General features: G+C 39.6%; 1 protein-coding gene across 1 annotated transcript in view; it reads left to right on the top strand.

Annotated features, from left to right (window-relative positions):
- The window catches only part of SNX4 (sorting nexin 4), a 78,130-nt gene that overhangs the window by 28,592 nt on the left and 25,350 nt on the right, over positions 1-24,188 (top strand). The window contains exons 7-8 of the mRNA XM_037033671.1: positions 3,029-3,101; positions 18,484-18,545. Of these exons, the coding sequence (XP_036889566.1) occupies positions 3,029-3,101; positions 18,484-18,545 (135 nt within the window). The remainder of the gene's footprint in view (positions 1-3,028; positions 3,102-18,483; positions 18,546-24,188) is intronic.

Genomic DNA, 24,188 nt, shown 5'->3' with positions numbered 1-24,188 from the left:
ACAGCAGCCAGAACAACAGTAGCTGTCTGATGTGAACGCATCAAAATTATACCTATTTTTTTTGTTAGATTGGAAAAAATATATTTTTTGGTGTACTGCAGAATTTTACTGATTAGTTTATGTGTGTCATGAGATGAAAAAGGTTGAGATCCACTGGGCTGTACCATTAAGGTTGTGTAAGTACATTTTATGATTGCACAATGACAAAACTGCCTAATGACACATTTCTCAGAACATGTCCCTGTCATTAAGTGGTGTATGACTGTGTAAAATTTTAAATGTGATATGAATACCATAACCAAGGCAGTTGTTTACTTCTAAGTTCTTGTTAAAGTGTATGATTACTGTGTAATTAGTAATAGAATTTGACTCAAGTTCTAGATTAGAGAATTATCTACATCAGTTATTGTCATTCTTAATATATAGAATCTCTGTTCTACATCTGGCTGGCCCAATAGATTAATTATTATTCATTGCCATTACTAAAATAGTTTACACCACTAAAACACTTTTATTCTATCCTTAAAATCTAGAAAACCAGAAAGATTATTTCAGAAGGATTACCAAAATGATACCTGCTTCATGCAGATTTATCTTTCTTAAAACTAGACTATTAAGAACCATGAAGAGGAGGATCTTGGGTCCTCTACTTGTATGTGGCAGTAGTTAGGATGTAGACCAAGTGATTAGTAGAATATATGGGATGAAAGTGGGGGAAGGAAATAAAGATGGCACCCAGGTTTCTTTCCATGTTTAAAATGCTGGGGAAGATAGAGGAGAGAAATTTGAGGAAGTCAGAGAACATAAGATGAGCTTCAGATGTGAGCAAATACAGATGTCTTCTAGTCAGTTGGCTTTAGAGATCTGGCTTTTGAGAGAGTGAGTTGGGCTGGAGGTAGAAATTTGATTTCAGCATCATGTAGGTCATCATTATGAAGCTTTGTGATTGATAAGTCCCATAGTATATCTAGATTGAAAGATTGATTATAAGCTGGCTGAGGACCCAGAACTGAGCCCCAAATAAGCCAACACTAAAAAGGTGTTTTCCAAAGTGTAAACTGTAGATTACGGCATCTGAATCTTGTGGGTGAGCTTTTATAAATTTAGATTTCTGAGTCCCAGTGGGGCCTCTGTATATGGTTGTGGTTATTCACAACTCTTTCTTACTGAGAGGCCCTCAGCAGTATCTTTTAATGAACACTTATGGCATTCTTTTTTTTTTTAACTTTCACTCAGGGATATGTTTATTTGGAGAGAGAGGAAGTGGAGAGAGAGACAGACATTGATGTAAGAGAGAAACATTGATTGGTTGCCTCTCGTATGAGCCTCAACCAGGGATAAAACCTGCAAACTAGGTATATGGCCTGCAACTATTGGGCCAGGGCTTTTTTAAAAAAAATCCTTATCTGAGGATATGTTTCACTGATTTTTGAGAGAGAGGAAAGGAGAAAGAGAGAGGGAAACATTGATTGGTTGCTTCTGGCCAGTGCCCGGACCCGGGAGTGAACCTGTAGCCTTTTGGTGTATGGGACAATGCTCCAGCCACCTGAGCTACCTGGCCAGGGCAATAAATACTTCAGGCATTCTTGGCATACTAAAGTTGGAGTGTAAGAGATGGGTGAGGGAAGTGAGTACTACCAGGGAGACTTCAGGTGTGACCAGAGAGTAAAAGGAAAATCATGATAGGATAACACTGATGTCAAGGGAACAAATTTTGAGGAGGGTTGGGTCAGCTGTTGCATTGCTGGAAGTATCAGGTAAGATAAGGACTTAGAGTATCAATTTTAGCAACATGCAAATAGTAGTAGGTGGCTTTGTTGGGAATGTTTCTCCACTATAGTGCTGGAGGTGAGACTAGGTTGTAGTGGGCTGAACAGTGAATGGGGAGGAAAAAAGTGGTCATTGCTAGAGAGAGAATACCTTGTAAAAGCATGGCTGTGAGAGGAGTAGGTATTTAGGAGGTGTTAGCATTTGAGTGTGTTGTCAAAAACTGTGCATATGTGTTTTAATGTAGGATAGACCCTAAATTAATTGACGTACTAATTAGAAGGATCTTGTAGAGAGAAGAAGTTAAAAAAGAGGAATATGGAGTTTAGCTGGGATAGAATCTAAAATATTGGATGGGAAGAAGGAGCCTAGAGGGAAGGAAGAAATTATGTAATATTGGAAAGTTTCTAAGTTTGCTGGTAGGAGGTGGAGGTGGAGGTAGTTCCTATCTGATATCTTCTGTTTAATCTTTGAAGAGAGTAACAGATGGTAGTGTTAGAAGTTTCAGGTCTTAATGAAGAATGATAGTTATTAGATTTGGAAAACAGATTACTGAGCAGCATTAAGATTGAGGTTAGAGACCATGAGTTTATGTCTGTACCATGAGATTTTTTTTAGCCTCCTAAATTATTTCCAGTTTTTTTGTAATCAAGTAATTTTTTATACCAAGAAACAGCTATCTCTATCTTAGTCTAACTACAAATTATGAAGTATGACATCTTTTCTTGGCTTTAAAAATATTATAAGAAAGTATAGTTGTTTTATTTTAGAATTTAAAAAATTTGTATTGGTGTATAAATATTCAAAGCCAGCATATGGTTAAATAGAATAATTTTGCTTATTCTTAAGAACTACAGTTGACCCTTGAACAATACAGGAGTTGGAGTACCAACCGCCATCCCCTGCACAGAAGAAAATCCGCATGTAACTTCGACTCCCCCAGAACTTAACTACAAATGGCCTACTGTTGACTGAGAGCCTCGCCGACAACATAAACAGTTGATTGACACGTATTTTGTATGTTCTATGTGTTATATACTGTACTCTTACAAGGAAGTAAGCTAGAGAGAAGAAAATACTAAGAAAATTAGAAGGAAAAGAAAATACATTTATTTACACTGTTCATTGGAAACAAATCCACAAATAAGTAGACCTGCACAGCTCAAACCTGTATTGTTCAAGGGTTAGCCATACTGTTTATCTTTCAGATTTTGATGTGTCTTCATGAGAAAAATTATGTGCTACTCGCTTTCTGTTTCAGGAGATTCACTGAACTAAAGCACTACAGTGATGAACTACAGTCAGTCATCTCACATCTTCTTCGAGTCAGAGCAGTAAGTGGTCCCCAGGAGTTTTTTTGGCATGTACCTTGGAAGTGTACCTAAGGAAGTGCTGCTCCTTTAATCATTATAGTTTTAAGTAATGGATGTTATTTGTAATGTATAACTGATTTTTACATTCAGGTTTGGTGTGTTTATCACCCAAACTGCATTTTAAAAAAATGTAAAATGTTTCCTGGCATAAACAACTTGAAGAATTTTAGTCTATTATTTGTATATGGTGGTTGTGACATCTTGTCAAAAGCTGTGTTTCAGTGTTAGAAGTACAGTTTACTAAATGGGATTTTATGTCTAGCATATAATAATATCTTTTTTTCCAAGGTTTGTTTTTAAGGTTTGTAAAATACTTTATATATGTTAGGCCAGCAGTTTTCTACTGGTGTGCCCCCGGAATTTTTAAAACATGCAATGCCTGTTTAGTCAGGGGCACTGACCTCTTTTCTTTCAGTTGTCCAAAAAGAAGACAACAGACAACAGAACAATAGCCATTTGGTGTGAATAAATCAAAATTATTCCTATTTTTTGTTAGATCAGCCAAAAATAATTTTTTGGTATGTTGCAGAATTTTAGTAATTTATGTGTGCCATGAGATGAAAAAGGTTGAAAATCACTATTTAGGCCATCTAGTGTCTGTGCTGTTCAGTTCTGCTAAATAAACTTATTTGAGGTAATGGTCTGCCATGACAAAAGGAACAAGAAATCAAGGAATAATCATTATACTTAGCATATAATTTAGCTGTAACAGACATGGAGAAAAATAGTTTTGGGTAAATCAATGTACCTAGAAAATTGTGTCATCCACTCTGGTTCTTTGAGGTAACCTAGAGGAGACTTAGAACTTGCCTTAAAAGCTCTGAAAGATGCTGAGTTACCAGGTCTAGGATCACATCTTATGCTGATTGTAGTCTTCCTGAAATGAAATATATTATTGAGGGTTTATTTTAATAAAAGAATCTACTGGTAAAGGGTGGAGAGTAGGGACAGTTTTAGATGAAACTGTATTGGCCATATAATAATTGTTGGCGAGTGTTGGGAAATGGAAAAATATCCTCCTGTTTTCTACTCTTTGTATGTTTGAAGATTTCCACAGTAAGTATAAAAACATTGAAGAGTCCCATGTTGGCCCAGTGTCCCCTTTAACCATTCGGAGTACCTCTGGACTCCTTAAATAAATTGTAATATACTTTTTAGGAAAGGAAATAGTACCTGTGTGGATTATTAGGCTAGAGTCAAAGTATTGGAAAGGACTATGGGTTAACGAATTAAAATTTTTAGGTCTTTAGTTGCCTTCAGATTACCCAAACAAATGAGGCAGCAGTTCTTGTGGGAAGTGGAGGTAGAGACAGAAAATTCAGAAGAACGGAAGAACAATTTATACTGCTTTGTCTTCTGTGCCAGAAAACTTGGAGAATTTACTTAAATCAGAAGTCTGGCTGATTATGAAAGCTGTATCCTCTTTAAAGGCCTTTAATCAAAGGGAAGGGGGACACTGTAGAAAGCTTCGTTTAGCAGGAAGACAAACAGTTCTAGGAGTCTTGGGTAGGCAAAGGTACGCTATTAAGCAGTCGCGTGACTAACCCTAGGTATTGACAGGTTCTTTCATACCCAGAAGAAACTAGGAGACAAAGCAGAAAAATCAGCCAGAATTAGAATTACCAGAAATCTGAGAGATGATTGGTGAACTGAACAAATGTTAACAGTTAAATACTCAGAAAATTCATGAAACATGGTGAATATAAGGGAGACCTAGAGGAGGAGAAATGCTTGTCATTGTGAGGCTGTGCTGCATATCATGCCGCCTTAAGATATGGATGATTCCTTTTGTAAAACAAGAAAATTGTCACAAGGCAACATATGAAAGTGATTATATTTGGTTTTCTGCCAATATTTTAAAGTATATTTAAAAATGTGATTAAATGCCCTGGCCGGTGTGGCTCAGTGGATTGAGCACCAGCCTGTGAACTAGGGGGTCACTGGTTTAATTCCTGGCTGGGGCATGTGCCTGGGTTGTGGGCTGTGTCCCCAGTGGTGGGGGGCGCACAAGAGGCAACCATACATTGGTGTTTTTCTCCCTCTTAAGAAATGTGATTAATAACCTTTAAAGATTATAACAAAATTTAACTATGATGTTAAAGAAAAATTTTGAAGAGTGTCCCACACAACTTTTTTTGGTATTTCTTTATATTCTTTCTACACTCCACTGTTAATCCTTTTAACTATCCTCAACCATGCCAAACTTGTTTCTGCCCTAGGACTTTTGTTTGCTCTTTCCCTTAGTGCTTATACTGTTATTTTCCCCCTAAAAGATCCTCCTTTGGCCTGTTCGCTCTTGTTATTCAGTTTTGGGCTCAAATGCCTCCTCAGAGAGATCTTTCCTGGGCATTTTATATAAAATAAAATGCGGTTTTCTATCATATCCCCATCATTTTCTGTCAATGCTGTTGTCTTTATAGCAATGCCGTCCAACAGTGTACTCTGTATTCATTTGTTAGTGACCCCCCTACCGTTGTATGTGAGCTCCACAGGAGCAGGAGCTTTGTTCTCTCGCTGCTAATCCTCTACAGCAATTCATGACGCACAGTAGGCACTCACTGCGTAGTAACTGAATGGATGAATAAATGAATGTACAAAGTATATGTTAACTGTAAGTTTGTTTAAAAAGATCTGAAAAAGCAGTAAGATACATTGCTTTTGAATTTAGTTATAAACTACTAATATAACTGGTAACTACTGTGTATATGACAAGAACCTCTAAAGAAAATAACTTTGTCACAAAAAGTTTGTAAGGCACAAGTGAGAGAATTCTGGGTGTGAATATTTATCCTCAACTTAATGAATGCAGCTTCAGAAACTTTATTGATATGAAAGGTGCTCGAACTCTTCAAAGGAAAGCTAGCTCTTGATCTGGGAGTCACATTGAAATTAGGTGTGTAAATGAGAGAAATGTCGATGAAAAATACAGAATGCTTTATGACTAGCTAAAGTTCTGATTGTTCTAAAATTGGGAGAAAGCCTATTTAGTCATGGACAGTAACAGAAAAGTAAAAGTAGAAGGTTAAAGGCCAACACTGACAGGAGCCTGTAAATAGTGCAGAAAGCACCACAGGGAGGGCCTTTTTGTAACATTCAGAACGTCATGAAAAAGCCTTAGACACTAAGACAGGTAATGAATTGTTAACAGATGTGAAAATAGAATTAATTGACTGTCTTTTCTGTCAGAGATTTCTTTTGAAACTAGAAAAGGCAAAAAATATAGGTAGGTTAAAGTATTAAATCTTTAAGACATCAAAATAGAACAACCAGAAAGAGCAGATGGAAAATTTAAGACTGGGAGAGGCTGGGTTTGTCATTTACCAGGTCCTTCTAGCAAATCTAGTAACTTTTCATAGTTTTTTTTCTTTGCTGGCAAAGAGGAATATCTGCTTGGCATATAGAAGTGCTGAATAAATATTTATTATATGAATATGTACCTTATTTATTCATAGAGTTTTGAGACTCAGATGAGATCATTTGTTTTGTAAACTAACACAAAAGAAAATAATATTGATATCTAACAGTAGATACCACTGTATATTATTTGTACCTAATTTTCACAGTAGCTCTTTGAATGTAGGTACTGTTTATTAACCCCATATTGTAGATTAGGAAACAGAGGCAAATGAAGTTGAGTAGTTTGCCTAATATCACAGTGGCAAAGAGATGTGTGGAGCCAGAATTCAAACCTTTTCTATCTGACTCCAGAACCTACGCTTTTGACCAACTACAAATGCTCTGTTGACAAAGAACATGAATTCAAGCAGATTGAGGGAAAAGAGAACTGCTTTTCACTGATCAGCTTGCTTATTGCCAAGAACCTTACAAATGTCATCTTATTTAATCCTCACAGTCATATGTTGAAGATTACTTTCACATTTCACAGAGGAAGATATAATAGTAAGGCTTAGAGTGGTTTAATAGAGTCCACAAAGTCCAACTCTAAAGCAAGAAGGAGCTGGAATTCGTGTCTACATTTGTCTGACTCCAAATCCCTTATTCCTACCATATATACTGCCTCTCTAGGGGGAGTCAAATTTAAAATGGGTGGGGGGGTGTTTAACTTTGCTAATACTCTAAAAATATAAATTATCACATTGAGATACTATTTAATTTGCACTCACTTATAAAGGTGGTAATGTCTAGTGTGAAATAGTAATGATGGCGGCATAAAGTATTACATACCGCTCCTTTGGGAACAATTTTGGTAGTATCATGAGTCTAAATTCTTACAATGTTTGGCTTCTTAGGAGATAATTCAAAAGAAAAGAAAAGCTGTGTGTTTCCACATTTGCAAAATAAGATAATTTAATAGAGTGCCATAAAACTTTGTTTTTTTAATATCTAATTCCCTGCAGTTTCAGTGAGTATAGAGAAGACTTTATTATTTTTAAAAGATTTTATTTATTTATTTTTAGAGATAGGGGAAGGGAGGGAGAAAGGGATAAAACTATAAATATGGGAGAGATACATCAATTAGTTGCCTCTCACACCCCCCCAAATGGGGACCTGATCCACAACCCAGGAATCTGGGGAATCGAATTGGCAACCTTTTGGATTATAAACCCACACTGAATCCACTGAGCCACATCAGTCAGGGCAAGAAGACATTCTTTTAAGTACAGATGATTCAGAACTGGGTAGGATGTCAGGATGAGTTTGTCATGTTTCTTCTGTTGTCACGGAATCAGCTAGGTGTCAGCTCTTCTATGTCAATTGTCAGATGATCAATTTTCAAAAGAAAGACTTGGCAAAAAAAGAAATTGAACAGCAGTCTAGTCTCAGTCATTGGGTATAGCCCCCTTTTCCTGGCACCAGTATTCTTGATTACTGCCACCCATTGAATTAATCTGGTTTCAGGTTTTAGTAATTTATTTTTTATTTCTCTGCCATTTTTGTCTTTCCTTTTCTTCAGAAATGATGGTTTTTGGTCTAAGTGTATAGTTTTTCTTTGCTTCCTCTTCTTTCTCACTGCCCTGATGATCTAGATACAAGTCACTCCATGTTTTAGTGACTAGAACACCTTGTTTCCATGAACAGTTCACACCAGAAGCACTGCTGGTTAATAATTGTGGAGTGTATACTTGTTGCCTAGTTCATGAGTAAACTAGTTCCTCGTGGAGTTGCTCACCTTTTTGGAGGATGAAAACTTTTGCCTTTTTTTTTCATTTGCAAGTAATTATTTAGGTAAGAGATCATAAAATACATTTTTATAATACACATAAGAGCCCTGGATGGTGTGGCTCAGTGGATTGAGTGCCCGCCTGCAAACCAAAGGGTCGGTGTTCTGATTCTCAGTCAGGACACACGCCTGGGTTGTGAGCCAGGTCCCCAGTATGGGATGCATAAGAGGCACCCACCACTGATGTTTCTCTCCCTCTCTTTCTCCCTCTCTGCCTCTCTCTCTAAAAAGAAACAAATCTTTTAAAACTAAAGGAAAAACACATTTAAATGAATAAAAGATAAAATGACAGGTGACAGAATTTACTGTTTATAAATGAGGTCATCAATAACTTTAACAATTTAGACAAGACATTCAAAGTGCACTTGAAAATTTGAGACTATGCTTTACAATATTAAGTGTTAGATTTTTTAAAGAAATAGATTACTTAATAGTTTTTCATACGATTTCTTAACAGATTTTGAGGCACTGTCTAAATATGGACAACATGAAAAGTAAAAAGTTTAAGAACTTTGTCAAGCAAAGTATTAGTCCAGAGTAGCTTGTGAAGTTTACTTTTTTATATAAAGATTCTTCAATTTACGTTTGTTCTTGTTACAGGAATGGAAAGAAACTGACATGCTAAGTATATTTGAGGAGTCTGTAAGCTATATAGCAAAAATAATTACTTTTAAAAGTCTATATTTTGTGAAAATATGCCCCACACAGCATTTATGGTAACTGAGCAAATATAAACCATTGTGTTCTTCTAAATAAAACACTTAATAATAAAACACTTCTAATAAAACACTTAAACACTCCAAATCTCACACAGTATCCACTAAGTCCACATCTCCTGTTCAAAGCCTCAAACTCTTTGAAAAAGTCCTTACCTCCATTACTAAAAATGTTCCTGTGAGTCCCTTGGAAATTTTTTCAAAACTCTAGTAACAACATATTTGCAATAAAGGACCACAACCTAAAGAAAAAAGTTCTGAGGCTATGCTGACCTTTAACCCCTGGGAGAACTCTCTACTTTAGACCCACAGCTCCCAGAAGACAACTTAAAGTTTCTTACTTAAAAAAAAATCATAAATAACTGAATAATTAAATTTCTAGGAAAAAGAGACTTTTAAATCAAGATTTAGCAATATCAACTATAATGAATTTTCTTCCAATCATTTATGAATGACAGAAGAGAAATCAGTTGGAGCTTTAATATATACAGAGGATGCTACATAATATATAGTGAATATTGGCACATACCCTTTAATTTTTATTTAGTTTTTATTTTAAAAATATATTTTATTGATTATGCTATTATAGTTGTTCCATTTTCCCCTTTGTTCCCCTCCACCCTGCACACCCACACCTCCTCCCACCCACATTGCCCCCTCTTTAGTTCATTCATGTTCATGAATCATACATAGAAGTTCTTTGGCTTCTACATTTCCTATTCTATTCTAACCTCCCCCTGTCTATTTTCTACTTAACCATTTATGCTACTTAGACTGTACCTTTGCCCCCTCTCTCCCCCTCCCCACCCACTCCCCTGTTGATAACCCTCCATGTGATCTCCATTTCTGTGATTCTATTCCTGTTCTAGTTGTTTGCTTAGTTTGGTTTTTTGTTTTGTTTTGTTTTAGGTGTGGTTGTTAATAACTGAGTTTGTTGTCATTTTATTGTTCATAGTTTTGATCATTTTTTTCTTAGATGATAAGTCCCTTTAACATTTCATATCATAAGGGCTTGGTGATGATGAACTTATCTAGACCTTATCTTGGAAGCACTTTATCTGCCCTTCCATTCTAAATGATAGCTTTGCTGGATAGAGTCTTCTTGGATGTTGGTCCTTGCCTTTCATGACTTTGAATACTTCTTTCTAGCCCCTTCTTGCCTGCAAGATTTCTTTTGAGAAATCAGCTGATAGTTTAGTGGGAACTCCTTTGCAGTTAACTGTCTCCTTTTTTCTTGGTGCTTTGAAGATTCTTTCCTTATCTTTAATTGTGGTTAATGTAATTATGATGTGCCTTGGTGTGTGCTTCCTTGGGTCACCTTCTTGAGGACTCTCTGTGCTTCCTGGACTTCCTGGAAGTCTATTTCCTTTGCCAGATTGGGGAAGTTCTTCTTCATTATTTTTTCAAATAAGTTTTCAATTTCTTGCTCTTCCTCTTCTTCTGGCACCCCTATGATTAAGATTTTGTAATGTTTAAAATTCCCCAGGAGGTTCCTAAGCCTTTCCTCATTTTTTTTGAATTCTTGTTTCTTCATTCTCTTCAGGTCAGTGTTTATTTCTTCCTTCTATCCCAAATTGTTGATTTGAGTCCTGGTTTCTTTCCTGTCACTGTTGGTTCCCTGTACATTTACCTTTATTCCACTTTTCATAGCCTTCATTTTTTCCTCTAATTTGTGGCCGTATTCAACGAGTTCAGTGAGCATCCTGATTGCCAGTATTTTGAACTGTGCGGTTGATAGGTTGGCTATCTCTTTGTTGCTTAGTTGTATTTTTTCTGGAGCTTTGATTTGTTCTCTCATTTGGGCCATTTTGGGGGGGGGCATTGTTTCTTGGTGTGCCATTTATATTGTAAGGAGTATAGTCTTAGGTGTTCAACAGGGAAGAGCAACCCAGGTTGCTGTGTTTTGGTGCTGTATGTTGGGGAGGGATCTGAGAGGAAACAATGCCACTTGCTCTGCTCTCTGCCAGTTTTCAGTCACTTCCCCCACTTCCCATAATCAAATTGGCCCTTCTGGTGCTGGTTCCCAGATGGGTGGGCTTGTGTACATTCTAGGACCCTGTGGGTCTCTCCAATGAACTCTCCTGTGAGGCTCGAAGTTTCTCCTGCTGTCTCAACCCTCACAGCTTTTTTCAGTCAGAGGTTTTGAGGCTTTATTTCCCTGCACTAGAATCCTGGTTTGTGAAGTCTGTCTCGTTCCCCAGTTGTTCCTCCCTGTTTATCTGCATGCGAATGTGGGACTGCTCTGCCTTGCCGATAGTCCTCTCTGCCCGTCTGCCCGTCTCCGCCCTTTCTACCAGTCTGGATGAATGTTTCTTCTTTAACTCCTTGATTGTCAGACTTCCATACAGTTCAATTTTCTGTCAGTTCTGGTTGCTTTTTGTTCTTAAATTTGTTTTTCTTTTGGTTGTGGGAGGAGGCATTGTTTGTCTACCTATGTCTCCATCTTGGCTGGAAATTCCAAAACAATGCTACTTTCAAAATCTAGACTTCGTCATTTTCCATTCTGTGAAACCTGTAGGTTCTGGACAGGGAGATTTTGCTGGTGTCTAATTTTCTGTCACCTTTTCCTTTTTTGTTACTGGAAGTAATGAGATGTTTGAAACACCATGATTTAATTTATTTCTCTATTATTGATTCGAGAAAGAGGAGAAGGGAGGGAGAAGGAGAGAAACATCAATGTGAGAGAGAAACATTGACCAATTGGCTCTTGCACACCCCCCAACTGGGGACCAAACTCACAATGCAAGCATTTGCTCTGAGTCTGTGAGCTTTTTGTAGTACAAAGCCCAACCAACTGAGTAACACAAGCCAGGGCAACAACATGATGCTTTTTGAGGACAGTGTTCTTACAGTGAATTTACTGTCCATTTTTTAGTTTGCTTCTTGAATTTTCACCTCTTCTGCACTCCATACATTGCCTTTGTCGAATCAGCCACAAAGACATGCGAGTTCTTTTTCATGTTCCTGCTTGACCTGTTGTGCTACATGGTAGTAGAGGAAGATGTGTTTTACTCTAATAATCTTTCCTAAATGGGCTTGTATTTTGAGTGTTAATAGAGGTACTGTCGGGTGTTCTACAAGCTGTGTTCTTGACAATGTTCTCCAAAGTGTTCCAGGAAAGGCTTGACACTTGCTCCTCCTGCTGTTGTAGGTTTGCCTTCTTAGAGTGAGACTGTGGACAAGTTTCTCTATTTAGTTCTTCTTGGGGCTAAACTGTCTGGAATACAGATGACTTCCCAATAGGTTTCAATATCTCTGTTTTCAGAGGACTAACAGGAGTATTTTACAGTCGCCCAGGATTTTATACCTCACAATATTTAGTATCGGTGATGGGTATAGAAAATTTCACAGGGGAGGAAGAAGCTTTTGTAGAGCTGGAAACAGCAACCCTAATCAAAGATGCCCCTTACCTCTCTAGTAGGGGCTTTATTCAAAAAGGTATTGCTGTCCCTGTGGGAACAGCATGTAGCTTCCTGCTTAACACTGCTGCTGTTGATCCTAGAGATGCTACACTTGCAGAGGAAACTTGGGATGAAAACTCTGGCCTCCTTTCATCATACTCTTATGGATCGAAATATTTTCCAGACTTCTAATTATTATGGTAGGAGTTCCTTTTATACTAGCTGCCAGGAGTGATATACTTTAAAGAAAGAAACTTGGATTGACCAACTTTTTCTTAGTTATTTTGGATTTGTATTTTGTATTTACGTTGCTCCTAGTTTTTCTTCTTTAAATTTTTTATCTTCTTTCAAGCATATTTTTTCACTGCTTTTAGAGAGAAAGGAAGGGAGACAGCAGACAGGGGTCAGAGGGGGACATCAGTGTAAGAGAAAAACATCAGTTGGCTTCCTTCTCGAACATGCCCCAACTGGGTATTGAACATGCAAGCTCGGTATGTGCCCTGACTGGGAATCTAACCCATGACCCTTCATTCCATGACACAGTGCTCTAGCCAACTGAGCCATGCTAGCCAGGGGTAGTTTTTGTTTCATTTGTTTTTTTAAAATTATGTTTTATTGATTATGCTACTACAATTGTCCTGATTTTTGTCCCTCTGCCCCTCTCCACCCAGCACTTCCTACTCCCTCAGGCAATTCCCCCACCATTGTTCATGTCCACGCTTGTAAGCTCTTTGGCCACTCCATTTCCCAAACTGTGCTTTACATCCCCATGGCTATTCTGGAACTCCCTATTTGTACTTCTTAATCCCCTCATCTCTTCACCCATGCCTCCCCTCCTCCCTCCCATCTGGGAGTCATCTGGTAACTATCTTCTCTTTCTGCTTTTAAGAGTCTCTCTTTATCTTTAACCTTTGGCCTTTTAATAATGATGTGTCTTGGAGTGGGCCTCTTTGCATCCATCATAATTGGGATTCTATGCACTTCCTGGACTTGATTATCTATTTCCTTCACCAAATTAGGGAGGTTTTGTTGCACTATTTTTTCAGATAGATTTCTAATTTCTTGCTCTTTACCTTCTTTTGGCACTGCTATGATATGAATGTTGGACCTCTCGAAGTTGTCCCAGAGGCTGTTTAAACGATCCTCACTTTTTTGGATTGTTTTTTCTTCTTGGTTCCTTGTTTGTTCTGATTGGTTTGGTTGTTTTTTGCGTTCTTGTGTTCGAAATTATTGATTTGATTCTCGGCTTCATCTGCTGTACTGTTGTTTTCCTGTAAATTATTCTTTATTTCAATTACTGTATCTGTTATTTCTGACTGGGTCTTTTTTATGCAGCTGAGCTCCTAACTTTCTTGAGCATCCTTATAACCAGTGTTTTGAACTCTGCATGTGACAGATTGCTTATCTCCATTGCATTTAGCTCTTTTTTTGGAGTTTTGATACAGTCTTTCATTTAGGCCATGTTTCTTTGTCTCCTGGTTTTGGCAGCCTCCCTATATTTGTTTCTATGTATTAGGTAGGGCTGCTTTGACTCCATGTCTTGGTAGTGTGGCCTAATGTAGTAGGTGTCCTGTAGGTTTCAGTGGCATAGCCTCCCCTGTCACCCAGGCTGGGTATTCAAGGTGCACCCTTCATGTGGGCTGAGTACATCCTCCTCTTGTAGTTGAGCCTAAGTTGCTGTTTACAGATCATGGGAGGGATTTACCCAGGCCAGTCAGCTGTAAGAATTGGCTGTGACCACTGACCACCTACCTCTGCTCTCCCTGGAGGTACAGCTGTGCAAGGGCAGCAGGTGGTGGTGCTCCGATGTGGTCTGTAGCTGTCCATGGGGTGCATTGACTCTGGGGTTTCCGCAGTGGTGTAGGCCAAGGTCATCCCCCACCTGTGTTTTGTCCGAGAGACCCTGCTTTAGGTATAAAGCAGTCTGAGGTGGCTGCTGCTTGTTCCCTGTTTGGAGATTCCCAGGCGAAGCCAATTTGTGAATCTAATCTGGCTGCTACTAGTGCTCACTGAAGCCAGTTGTTACTTGTTTGATAGGATTTGGGTGCCAAGTCAGCTGTTCTTGTGGAAAAGCAGCTTGAGTGGGCCCGTAAGTTGGGTGGGACAGAGTCTCTGGCAATCTCCAAGGTGGGTCAAACAGTGTTACCCAGGTTGGTGTAGTCCTAGATATGTCACCAGTTTACTGGCTCTGTGTGGGAAGGGTTTATCAGGGACACTGGCCTCTGCGTGCCTTTATGCCAGATGCTTCAGTTCCCCCCTGTGTACCACTTGTGCCTTTAAAGCTGCTATCCTAGTGCTGGAGCTCAGAGCGAATAAGTCTGTGTAGGTGAGTCCATGTGTGGGTTATTTAAGAAGAACTGCTTGGGACTCCAGAATTTTCTTCCACCAACTCAGTCCCACTGGTTTTTGCAGCCAGAAGTTGTGGGGACTTACCTTCCTGGCTCTGGAATCCTGGGCTGGGGGACTGGAATGGGTCTGGGACTCCTTGCCCCAAAGACAGTCCTCCTGAATTTTTATCCACCCACGTGGGTGTGGGACCAGCCCATTTTGCATCTGTGCCCCTCCTGCCAGTCTGGATGGATGTGGTTTCTTTCATTTTGTGGTTGTCAGACTTCCATTCAACTTGATTTCGTAATTGTCAGACTTCTATTCAGCTAGATTTCTGACATTCCTGAGTGATGGTTGTTCTATATTTTAGTTGTAGTTTTGACATGGTTATGCAAAGAAGCCAGACATGTCTGCCTATGCTGCCATCTTGACCAGAAGTCCTCTAGCCAGGGCTAGTTTTTTTCTTATGTGGCTATCTAACAAGTTCTCTCCCTCTCCTTCATGCTTAATATTTTAGGTGGCTGATAAAATGCTCAACTCTCAGGGGGAGGTTTCATCTTTAAAAATAAAAAGATCTATAAAAGTTAGTAATCTAGAGTGGAATATTCTATTTTGTATTTTTTGGAGTGCCAGTCCTGTAAGATGTTCCCCACTGCAAACTCTCTCTCTCTTGAACAGTCATGATTCGTATAGTATTAATGATCTAAAATGTCCTGCAGAGAGGAAACCGTTAAACTTTATTAGCTCAACGTTTCCCAACTTACTTGAAGAAACCACTTTTTAAAAAAAGCCTTTGCCACTCCATAGGATTCTGAAAAGATTATTGGGAAATAATATGCCATTAAAGTTAGTTTAGAGAACCTGGGGACAACTGCAGAAAGTTTCAGGCAGAATCATTTCTATGAGTTTTGTCCTGAAAGGTAAGTCTAGTACTGAAGTTGGCAAACTTTTTCTGAAGGCCAGATAGTAAATATTTTCAGTATTTTGGGCCATATGATCCCTATCAAATCTATTCAGCTGTGCTGTGGAAACAGTCATAGACAACGCTGACACAAATGAGCATGACTGTGTTCCAAAAAGGCTACAGGAAACAAGCTGCAAACCTGTAGAGTGCTGCCCCCTTGTCTAATGGATGTGTGTGCCTCCAGAGCAGGCCAAGGTGAGATGGAAAACATTTTATGATCCTCTTAGGCCTGCTCCAAGTATTGCAGTGCTGGTTCTGTTCACTTTAAGCTGAAGTATTGAAAGGGTTAAGATTTGTTCATGGTTAATGCCTAATTCCTCAAATTACTCCTATATGAGTGAGGAATTAGGGCCCTAATTTATCCTTAGGGTTTATGTTTAGAAACTGTATACAATTTTTGTTTTTAGGGTTTTATGTGGGGTTGACTTTTAAAAATTGATTTGAGATAGAGAGAAACATTGATTTGTTGTTCCACTTGTTTATGCATTCATTGGTTGATTCTTGTATGTGCCCTGACTGGGGGCCAAACCCATAACCTTGGCACATCAGAACGACATGCCAACCAATGTAGCTACCTGGCCAGGGCTGGGATTAACTTTTGGTCTGCCAGTTTCTGTCCATAAAACAGGGGGAAAGTAAAGCAAATTACATGTGGTGTTAGATTTTGTCTTTTGTAAAATATGTGTGAGTGGCTAGGCAGTACATATTTCAACCCAGTTATCTGAATTAAAATTCTGTTAGTTAAAATCTAATGTTTTTGTTGGTTAGAAGGAATTACCTTGACAGTAGCACAGAAGTATATTGCATGTGTTGAGCATTTATGTGTAAAACTATCAATAGAATTGAAAATGTATATAGTCTTTCCCTTGTATTCCACTTTGGGGACATTATCATAAGGAAACAATCTGAAATATGGAAAAGCCTTATTGTCAGAAAATTATAAGATTATTTACAATACTAAAAAAATTAAGGATAATTAAATATCCAACAAGGAATGCTTAGTCTATACACTAGGTGGAATTTTATGCAGCTGTTTAAAATGCAATCAGTTAACCTGCTGGATAAAAATATTATCACATGGAAAAAATAGCATTGTTACTGGAAAGGGGACTGGGATTGAGTCTGCCTTGGGCAGGCCTGTAATGTGTGGGTTCTTGACATTGTGCAAGAAATATTTCACAACACGAGTCCAGGTGGTTTTAGGAGTGTGAAAGGGCATAGGATAGAAGAAGCAACAGGAGAGTCCAGCAGGACTGCTTTGGCTCTCTAGAGATGTTACAGGAAAGAAATAAGACTAGGTGGGCTGCTTTGGATCAGTGAGAAGTCAAACAAAAGGGGGCCTTGGAGACAGGTTCAGGGGGTTTGCCCAGGATGAGCTGAGCTGCCTTTGCCCATTGCTCCCCTGGTTGCAGGTCTTGTGGGGTCTCTTAGAGTTTAGGAGATGCACATCTGTTGGGGAAGAAGAGAGAAAGGAAAGTGAAGTGGACTCCGGCCCACAGGGTCCATGCGTTGTGGCTGTGATGAACAAATTCACACAAACTACAGCAGTCCTGTGGAGAAAAAGGGATTGCATGGCTGCTCTCTAAGTGAGAGAGGGCCCCAGCCCCTGCCTGGACACCCTTTTATTGCTTTTCTGGGTACATTACATTGAGGGTGGTCCTCATTTACTATGCACAGGTTTGCTGTAGGTGATTACCTTTTACAGATACCAAAGGAAAGAATGTTACTCATTACATAAGGATGTTGCAGATCAAGGGGAAAAGTGGTTGAACTGGTTATACTCCATACTTGGGAGGTTTAGCACAGATTTCAAAAAGTTAGTTTGAAGATATGCAGTAAACTTCTTCTGCCTTAATTCAGGGTGAGGGAGTTTTAGCAAAAGTAAGCCTCATAGTAGCCTGGGTATAATGCAGACCTGATTCCCCATGGGAGAACCTATCCGTGGGTGTGGGTCCCGTGTGCTGGACCTTGCTCCCTGTTGGTTTTCCAAATCAGGGGCTAGGCTACATTCTACATTCTCCACGCCACGTGAAACAGTTCCTTATAAGAAAGGTGCAGGCCTGCTCCCAAAGAGCTTTTTTTTTTTTTTTTAAGGCTCGGAGTTTAGGGGATGATTTCAATAGAATATTCATCAGTTTCCCAGCTGTGCCCTTTCAGGGTTTTGGTCTCTATTGATTGGTCAGTACCAGGGCAAGGGGGTCATTAGTCATTGCAGCTGGTCCTAGCTCATTCCCCCTGGTTTTGCTGCTTTTATGGACCTGAAGCTGAAGTACAAGTGAGGATTAGGTGTTATGTCTAGGGAGGAAAGGTCAGGGATTCTCAGCCACATGACCAGCAATATACCAGGAGAAGGGCCACCCTGGAATCCAGGTCCAGTGCCGGTTTTACCCCTTGCTAGGCACCCAGGACTTTCCATCCTGATGACCTTCTGTATCTGGCTGTAAAATGCTCTACCAGTTTGTTCAGCTGTCTGTCTCAGTTTCCCCATTCCACTTGCCAACAAATTTTCTTAGCTTCTTACTGTTCTGCCTCACTGTCATATTTATGTAACCACTTTCATACTTCTTTCTGTATATATTTTAATTGTTGCCTTTAAATGTCCTTTATCAAAAGTGATAAGACTTAGGGAGATTGAAGTATTTTCTTTTCCATACTTTCCAAATATATTGTACTAGGCATGCATTGTTTTTGTTTTTTTAATGTATATATCTTTGACCACATAATAGCAATTCTTTTAAAATATTTATTCCAGAGAGTAGCAGATCGACTCTATGGTGTATATAAAGTACATGGGAATTACGGGCGAGTTTTCAGGTAAGCATTATATAAACTTTTAAATCAATAACAGTGAGCTCTAATTAGCATTTTGCCTGGGAACTATAATTCTTGAAAATTTATGAGTCTGGAAAGCAGAAGATTATTTTTTTTAATGATGTCCTAGTGGTAGAATTTTTTAAACTTTTTAAGAAAAAATGATGAGGAAGTCAATATATTAGGTTGGCCAAAACGTTCATTTGTTTTTTTTCTGTAAGATGGCTTTTGTAGCACTTAGTTGCCTCTAACTTCATTTGAAACAATTTTATTAGATTGCATTGTGACAGCTGTTATATCAGTGTGCGTTTTTAAAGAAAACTTACCAAAATTGGCGAATTTTTGTGTATACATTTTCATATTGAAGATGGAAGAAAGTATAAACAATATTTTTGGCATATTATTATTTATTATTTCAAGAAAGGTAAAAATGCAGCTGAAATACAAAGATGATTTGTGTGGTGTATGGAGAAGGTGCTGTGACTGATTGAACAGGTCAAAAGTGGTTTGCCAAGACTTGTGCTGCGGATTTCTCGCTGGGTGATGCTCCGTGATTAGATAGACCAGTCGAAGTTGATAGAGATCAAATGGAGCTATTAATTGAGAACAATCAGTGTTTTATTGTGTGGGAGATAGCTGACATACTGAAAATATCCAAATCAATAAAGTTATTGGTGAAATTGAAAAATATATCTTTTGTTTTATGGAAAAAACTAAATGGACTTTTGACTAACCAAATATATTGAGCAAAGTAGTGAAACTGTTATTGAACAGAAATTGGGGTTCTGTTGCCCGCCACCCATAGGCAAACATTGGAGACAAGTTTGGTGAAAAGGAAAAGGGATCTTTTCTTCAAAAACTGCATAATTTGGTCTAAGAATGACAGGCTTCTGCCTCAGAGCCCATCCCCTCCAGAACACCCAGGGGAAAACCTCACCATCCTTTGCCAGATCAGTCCAAGGTTGCTTCTGGAGTTCCTCTCCCATTTAAAAGTACTGTCCTTTGGGAACCCAGCAGGTGGCACTGCGCAATCATCCAAACAGCTCAGCTTCTTTCTTTATCACTGTTGGGCCTCAGGCTTCTTCCTGGAGTCTGTGCACGTAGTTAGCGCCACCAGCTGCCACTGCTGCTTCCCATGCTCGGGGCATGGGTCTGCTGTCTGGCCGTGGCTTCCAGGGCTTACCTGTCCACAAATGCGCTGGCCTACACGTCTGTGCACTGGATTCCAGAGCAAGAGACAAGGGCCCATATTTCTGTCTTCCCTCCATTTAAATATCCTGGCGCAAACTTCTGTGCACTTCTGAAGGGTTCAGCTTTGCTAGCCAGGCCTATCCTTTTCCCAGACTAGAGCGGCAGGTCTTTTTACTCCATCACAGCACCTCCCCCTTCCACCATGTGCCAGAAGGGAATAGGAGGGCTTTTGCCTTTGTTCATCACTCTCTAGCCTCATGCAGACTCCATGAAGGGCCTCCTCCTGCCACATCACTGCCTGGGGATAGGGAAATATGCCAGCACATGCGGAGGGAGCTAGCACCACGGTTTCACCCCCACTGCCTTGGCCATTTCCTGAGACTCTTCCCTCACTCTGGAACCTGGCCAGGCCATCTGGCCAGGTCTACCTGTATCAGAACTACTCTGAAGCAGTGCCACTTTTTGCTTTCTCAGCAGAATGCCCAAGATTTTATTGGAAATCGCTGTTTTATAGAATAGGTGATTTTCTTTTTTTTTGGTCTCACTTTATAATTTCTGAAGACTTTTGCAAGATGGGTTTTTGGAATATTTACTTGTATGTTTTGGCTCTTTGGTCTAATAATTACATTGGCAAAAGACAGGTTAACAGGGAAAAAACAAATTTAATTTGAGACTCAAGAGAAAGTCATGCATTTGAACTTGTATGCTGTCTTGAGCAAAGGAAAGGGATAGGGGTCTGGAGCTTCAGAGGGGCAGATGGTGGTAATTTATAGGACAGTGGGAAGAGCACATTCATTTGGCACATTCAAGGAAAATACACAAGAAAATTATTTCAAAAAGTCATGTGTACATTTTTAGGGATACACAGAACTGATGTGCCCCTGAGCTTAAAGACACAGGATTTTTAAAAAAGATTTTATTTATTTATTTCTAGAGAGGGGGAGGGAAAGAAACATCAATGTGTGGTTGCCTTCTTGCTTGCCCCCTACTGGGGACCCGGCCCACAACCCAGGCAGGTGCCCTGACTGGGGAATTGAATGGGTGACCCTTTGGTTTGCAGGCTGCCACTTGATCCACTGAGCCACACCAGCCAGGGCAGACACAGGATGTATTTTATTTAATGATTCTGTATTTTTTATTTTCTGGTCAGTTGCATGGTGAGTGGAGGGGAAGAATAGTTTTGAATAAGAAAAACAAAACAAAACCGAAAGTGTTGTATGTTGGGATTAGCAGATAGAACACTTGGCAATTAATTCTTATATCAGCTGTGTCTCTGATCAGCTGCCTGTCTTTTAGAAAGGTCTGTATTAGATCTCTGAGCTTGATTTTAAGTATTTGTTGTTAAACAAAAACCTTCATGGTTTCAAGCTTTTCTGAAAGAAGGGTTTATGCTAGCCAGAAAAAAAGGACCAGGTCGTGGAATGTTTACTGTAAACACCAGCAGCAGGGCTAGATGCAGAAGACAAGGCTGCTGTACTAGAGCTGACAGAGCTCTTTGATATATTAAGTCTGAAGAAGAAAGATGTAAGTTGTAAGGGGTGGGAGAAGGTAAAGCAGGGCTAGTTCTGCAGTAGGCACAGAGTCTGTAAGGAAAAGGTGGCCACTCATTCGGACTGGTGGTGGCAACAGTCTGAAAGTTCATGGGCAGGCAAGGTGCATTGGTGCCCCTGATGGTTGGCTCTGCTGCTGTTTTCTCTATGTAACAGAGGAGATAAGGACCTGGACGTTCATTTGAAGTTTGAACATTCGTGTATTGAGGAACATAAGAAGTCTTCTGCTGGTTTTGGCCTGCAACTGTTAACTGATTAACTTCTCTTGTCTTTACCTTTCATCCTCTGGCCTGCTGTAATTTAATTTAGGACATTTCAGAATTTTCTTCATGTCATTATTCAAATTTGGGGTTAAATGAGGAGAGTTTATTCCAAACCCTTAGCATGGAACTTTGTTAAATGAAATCTTATACAGAAGTATAAACAAATAAGACCTTTTACCACAGACCTGCTTGGGGCTGGAGACTTCCCTCTTGTGCCTGTATTCCTAACAAACACCAGATCAGGTGACTAAATTTAGCTCTAAATCTCTATTTTTGTTGTAGTAATGTATAAATTTTTAAAATTAAATTTATTGGGTGACGTTGATTAAAAACATTGTATAAGTGTCAAGTGTACAGGTCTATAAGTGTATCATCTGTATATGTTACAGAATGGACCCAGGGGCTATGGGTTTCCTCTGTCACTGTGGATTCTTAGCCCATTGCCACAAAATTGGAATTATGGCTCTCAAAGTCAGAATTTGGTGAAAAGGAAAGGAACTGTTTATTCAAAAGTTATACAGACTTGCCCTGGCTGGTGGGGCTCAGTGGATTGAGCACTGGCCTGCAAACCAAACGGTTGCTGGTTTGATTCCCAGTCAGGGCACATGCCTGGATTGCATGTCAGGTCCCCATTGGGGAATGCTCAAAAGGCAACCACACATTGATGTTTCTCTCCCTTTCTTTTTTCTTCCCTTCCCTTCTCTCTAAAAATAAAGAAATAAAATATTTTTAAAAAAGTTATAGAGACTTAGAGTAATGACATAATATCTTCATTAAAATCCCAAAGTCCCTTAAAACACCCATAAACACATACAGTCCTTCCCCCTTTGCCTTGGCAGGCCAGTCTTGGGTATTATAGCTCAGGGGGGAAAAAAGAGAAGTCTGTAGCTCACTTCTCCTGGTTCCTCTCAGTCGTCTGTGCTGGTCTGGTGGGCCTCCTGCTGTTCCCAGCACCATTAGCTGTGTTGCCTTGATCTCCAGTTCTTAATCCAAAACCACGTGGCACCTTCTCATAGCCCACCAGTGAGGGTCCTTTCCAACCCTTTCCTTTCCTGCAAAGTCTCACACTGTGCCTGTCTCAAGTCCTGCATTGTCTCTTCTACTTCCTAAGCGGTGTGGTAAAGAGAGCCCCAAAACTGCTTTGTTCCAACCTGCATGGCTGCCACACCTGGTTTTAAATCCCCTCACAAATCTTCCTCTGCAACTTCATTTCCAGCGCCTCCCACAATCGGGTACACCTGCCAGCATTCCCGTATATTTTGCAGGCCTTTCTTGGCTGCCATAGTTAGTCCAGGCAGGTGTGACACTGTGGCGTGGAGCTAACCATTTCCAAGCTCTCATGCAAGCACTGTAACCAGGGGGAGCTGCCTCCCAGTTACATCATGAGTTGAAGTCACTCCCATCTCCCTGGCTCAAAGCATAGCCACAGCTACTTAACAGATCTAGCCTTCTGCTGAAGGTAGCCAGCAGTTATAGGTATGTGAAATAACCATTTTGCATATCAGGTATGAAGCTGGCCAACTGTTGAAGTGCAAAATAACTCAGTGGCTCTGCTCCGTGTGTCCCATCCCCCAGTTCAGACTTGTGAGGGTGAGGACATCCTGTATTTTCGTATTTCCTAGACACCCCAAGTACTAGACCCCATTACAAATCCCTCTTTGGGGGCACCCTGGCTGTACTTTGTTAAATATATTGCAATTTAATATTTTTCATCTCGTACCAAAATTTGCCACTTGGGTATTCTTGGAGTCTTTTCCTTTCTGTCTTTAATGGAATTGTATAATACTAGAGCAGGAGGTACCTTGGTGGCTTTATTTTTATAAATTATATTTTATTGATTATGCTTTTACAGTGGTCCCAATTTTTCCACCTTTGCCCCTCTCTACCCCCACTACCCACTCCCTCAGGCAATCCTGACACCATTGTTCATGTCCATGGATCATGCATGTAAGTTATATGGCTACTCCATTCCTATACTGTACTTTACATCCCCATAGCTATTCTGGAACTACCTATTTGTACTTCTTAATTCCCTTCACCTCTTCACCCATTTCCCCACTTGCCCCTATCTGGCAACCATCAAATGCTTTCTGTATCCTTGATTCTGTCTCTTTTCTTGTTTGCTTAGTTTGTTTTTTATATTCAATTTTTGATAGACATGTATGTATTGCCATTTTATTGTTCCTAGTTTCGGTCTTCTTTTCCTTAAATAAGCCCCTTTAACGTTGCAAATAATAATGGTTTGGTGATGATGAACTCCTTTAGTTTTTTCTTGTCTGGGAAGCTCTTTATCTGCCCTTTGATTCTAAACGATAGTATTGGTGGGTAGAGCAGTATTGGCTGCTTGTCATGACTTTGAATATTTCTTGGAAATCCCTACAAGCCTGCAAAGTTTCTTTTGAGAAATCAGCTGACAGTCTTATGGGAACTCCTTTGTAGATGACTCTCTGCTTTTCTCTTGTTGTTTCTAAGATTCTGTCTTTATCTTTAACCTTTGGCATTTTGTTATAGAACAGACCCAGGGAGGGATTGAATGATACACTATTACTGAATGGACCTACCCTTGTGCTCTTGGGGTCTCCCCACTGTACTAGGTTCGCCTTGCCCTAGTACAAGGGTAAGATGTCTCTCAATGCCAAAGA

This window comes from Sturnira hondurensis, unplaced genomic scaffold (genome assembly GCF_014824575.4).
Source record: "Sturnira hondurensis isolate 20B ecotype Veracruz unplaced genomic scaffold, ASM1482457v3 Scaffold0021765, whole genome shotgun sequence".
Taxonomy (NCBI): domain Eukaryota; kingdom Metazoa; phylum Chordata; class Mammalia; order Chiroptera; family Phyllostomidae; genus Sturnira; species Sturnira hondurensis.
Note: the sequence above shows the minus strand (reverse complement) of the source record. Positions and strands in the feature narration are given on the sequence as shown.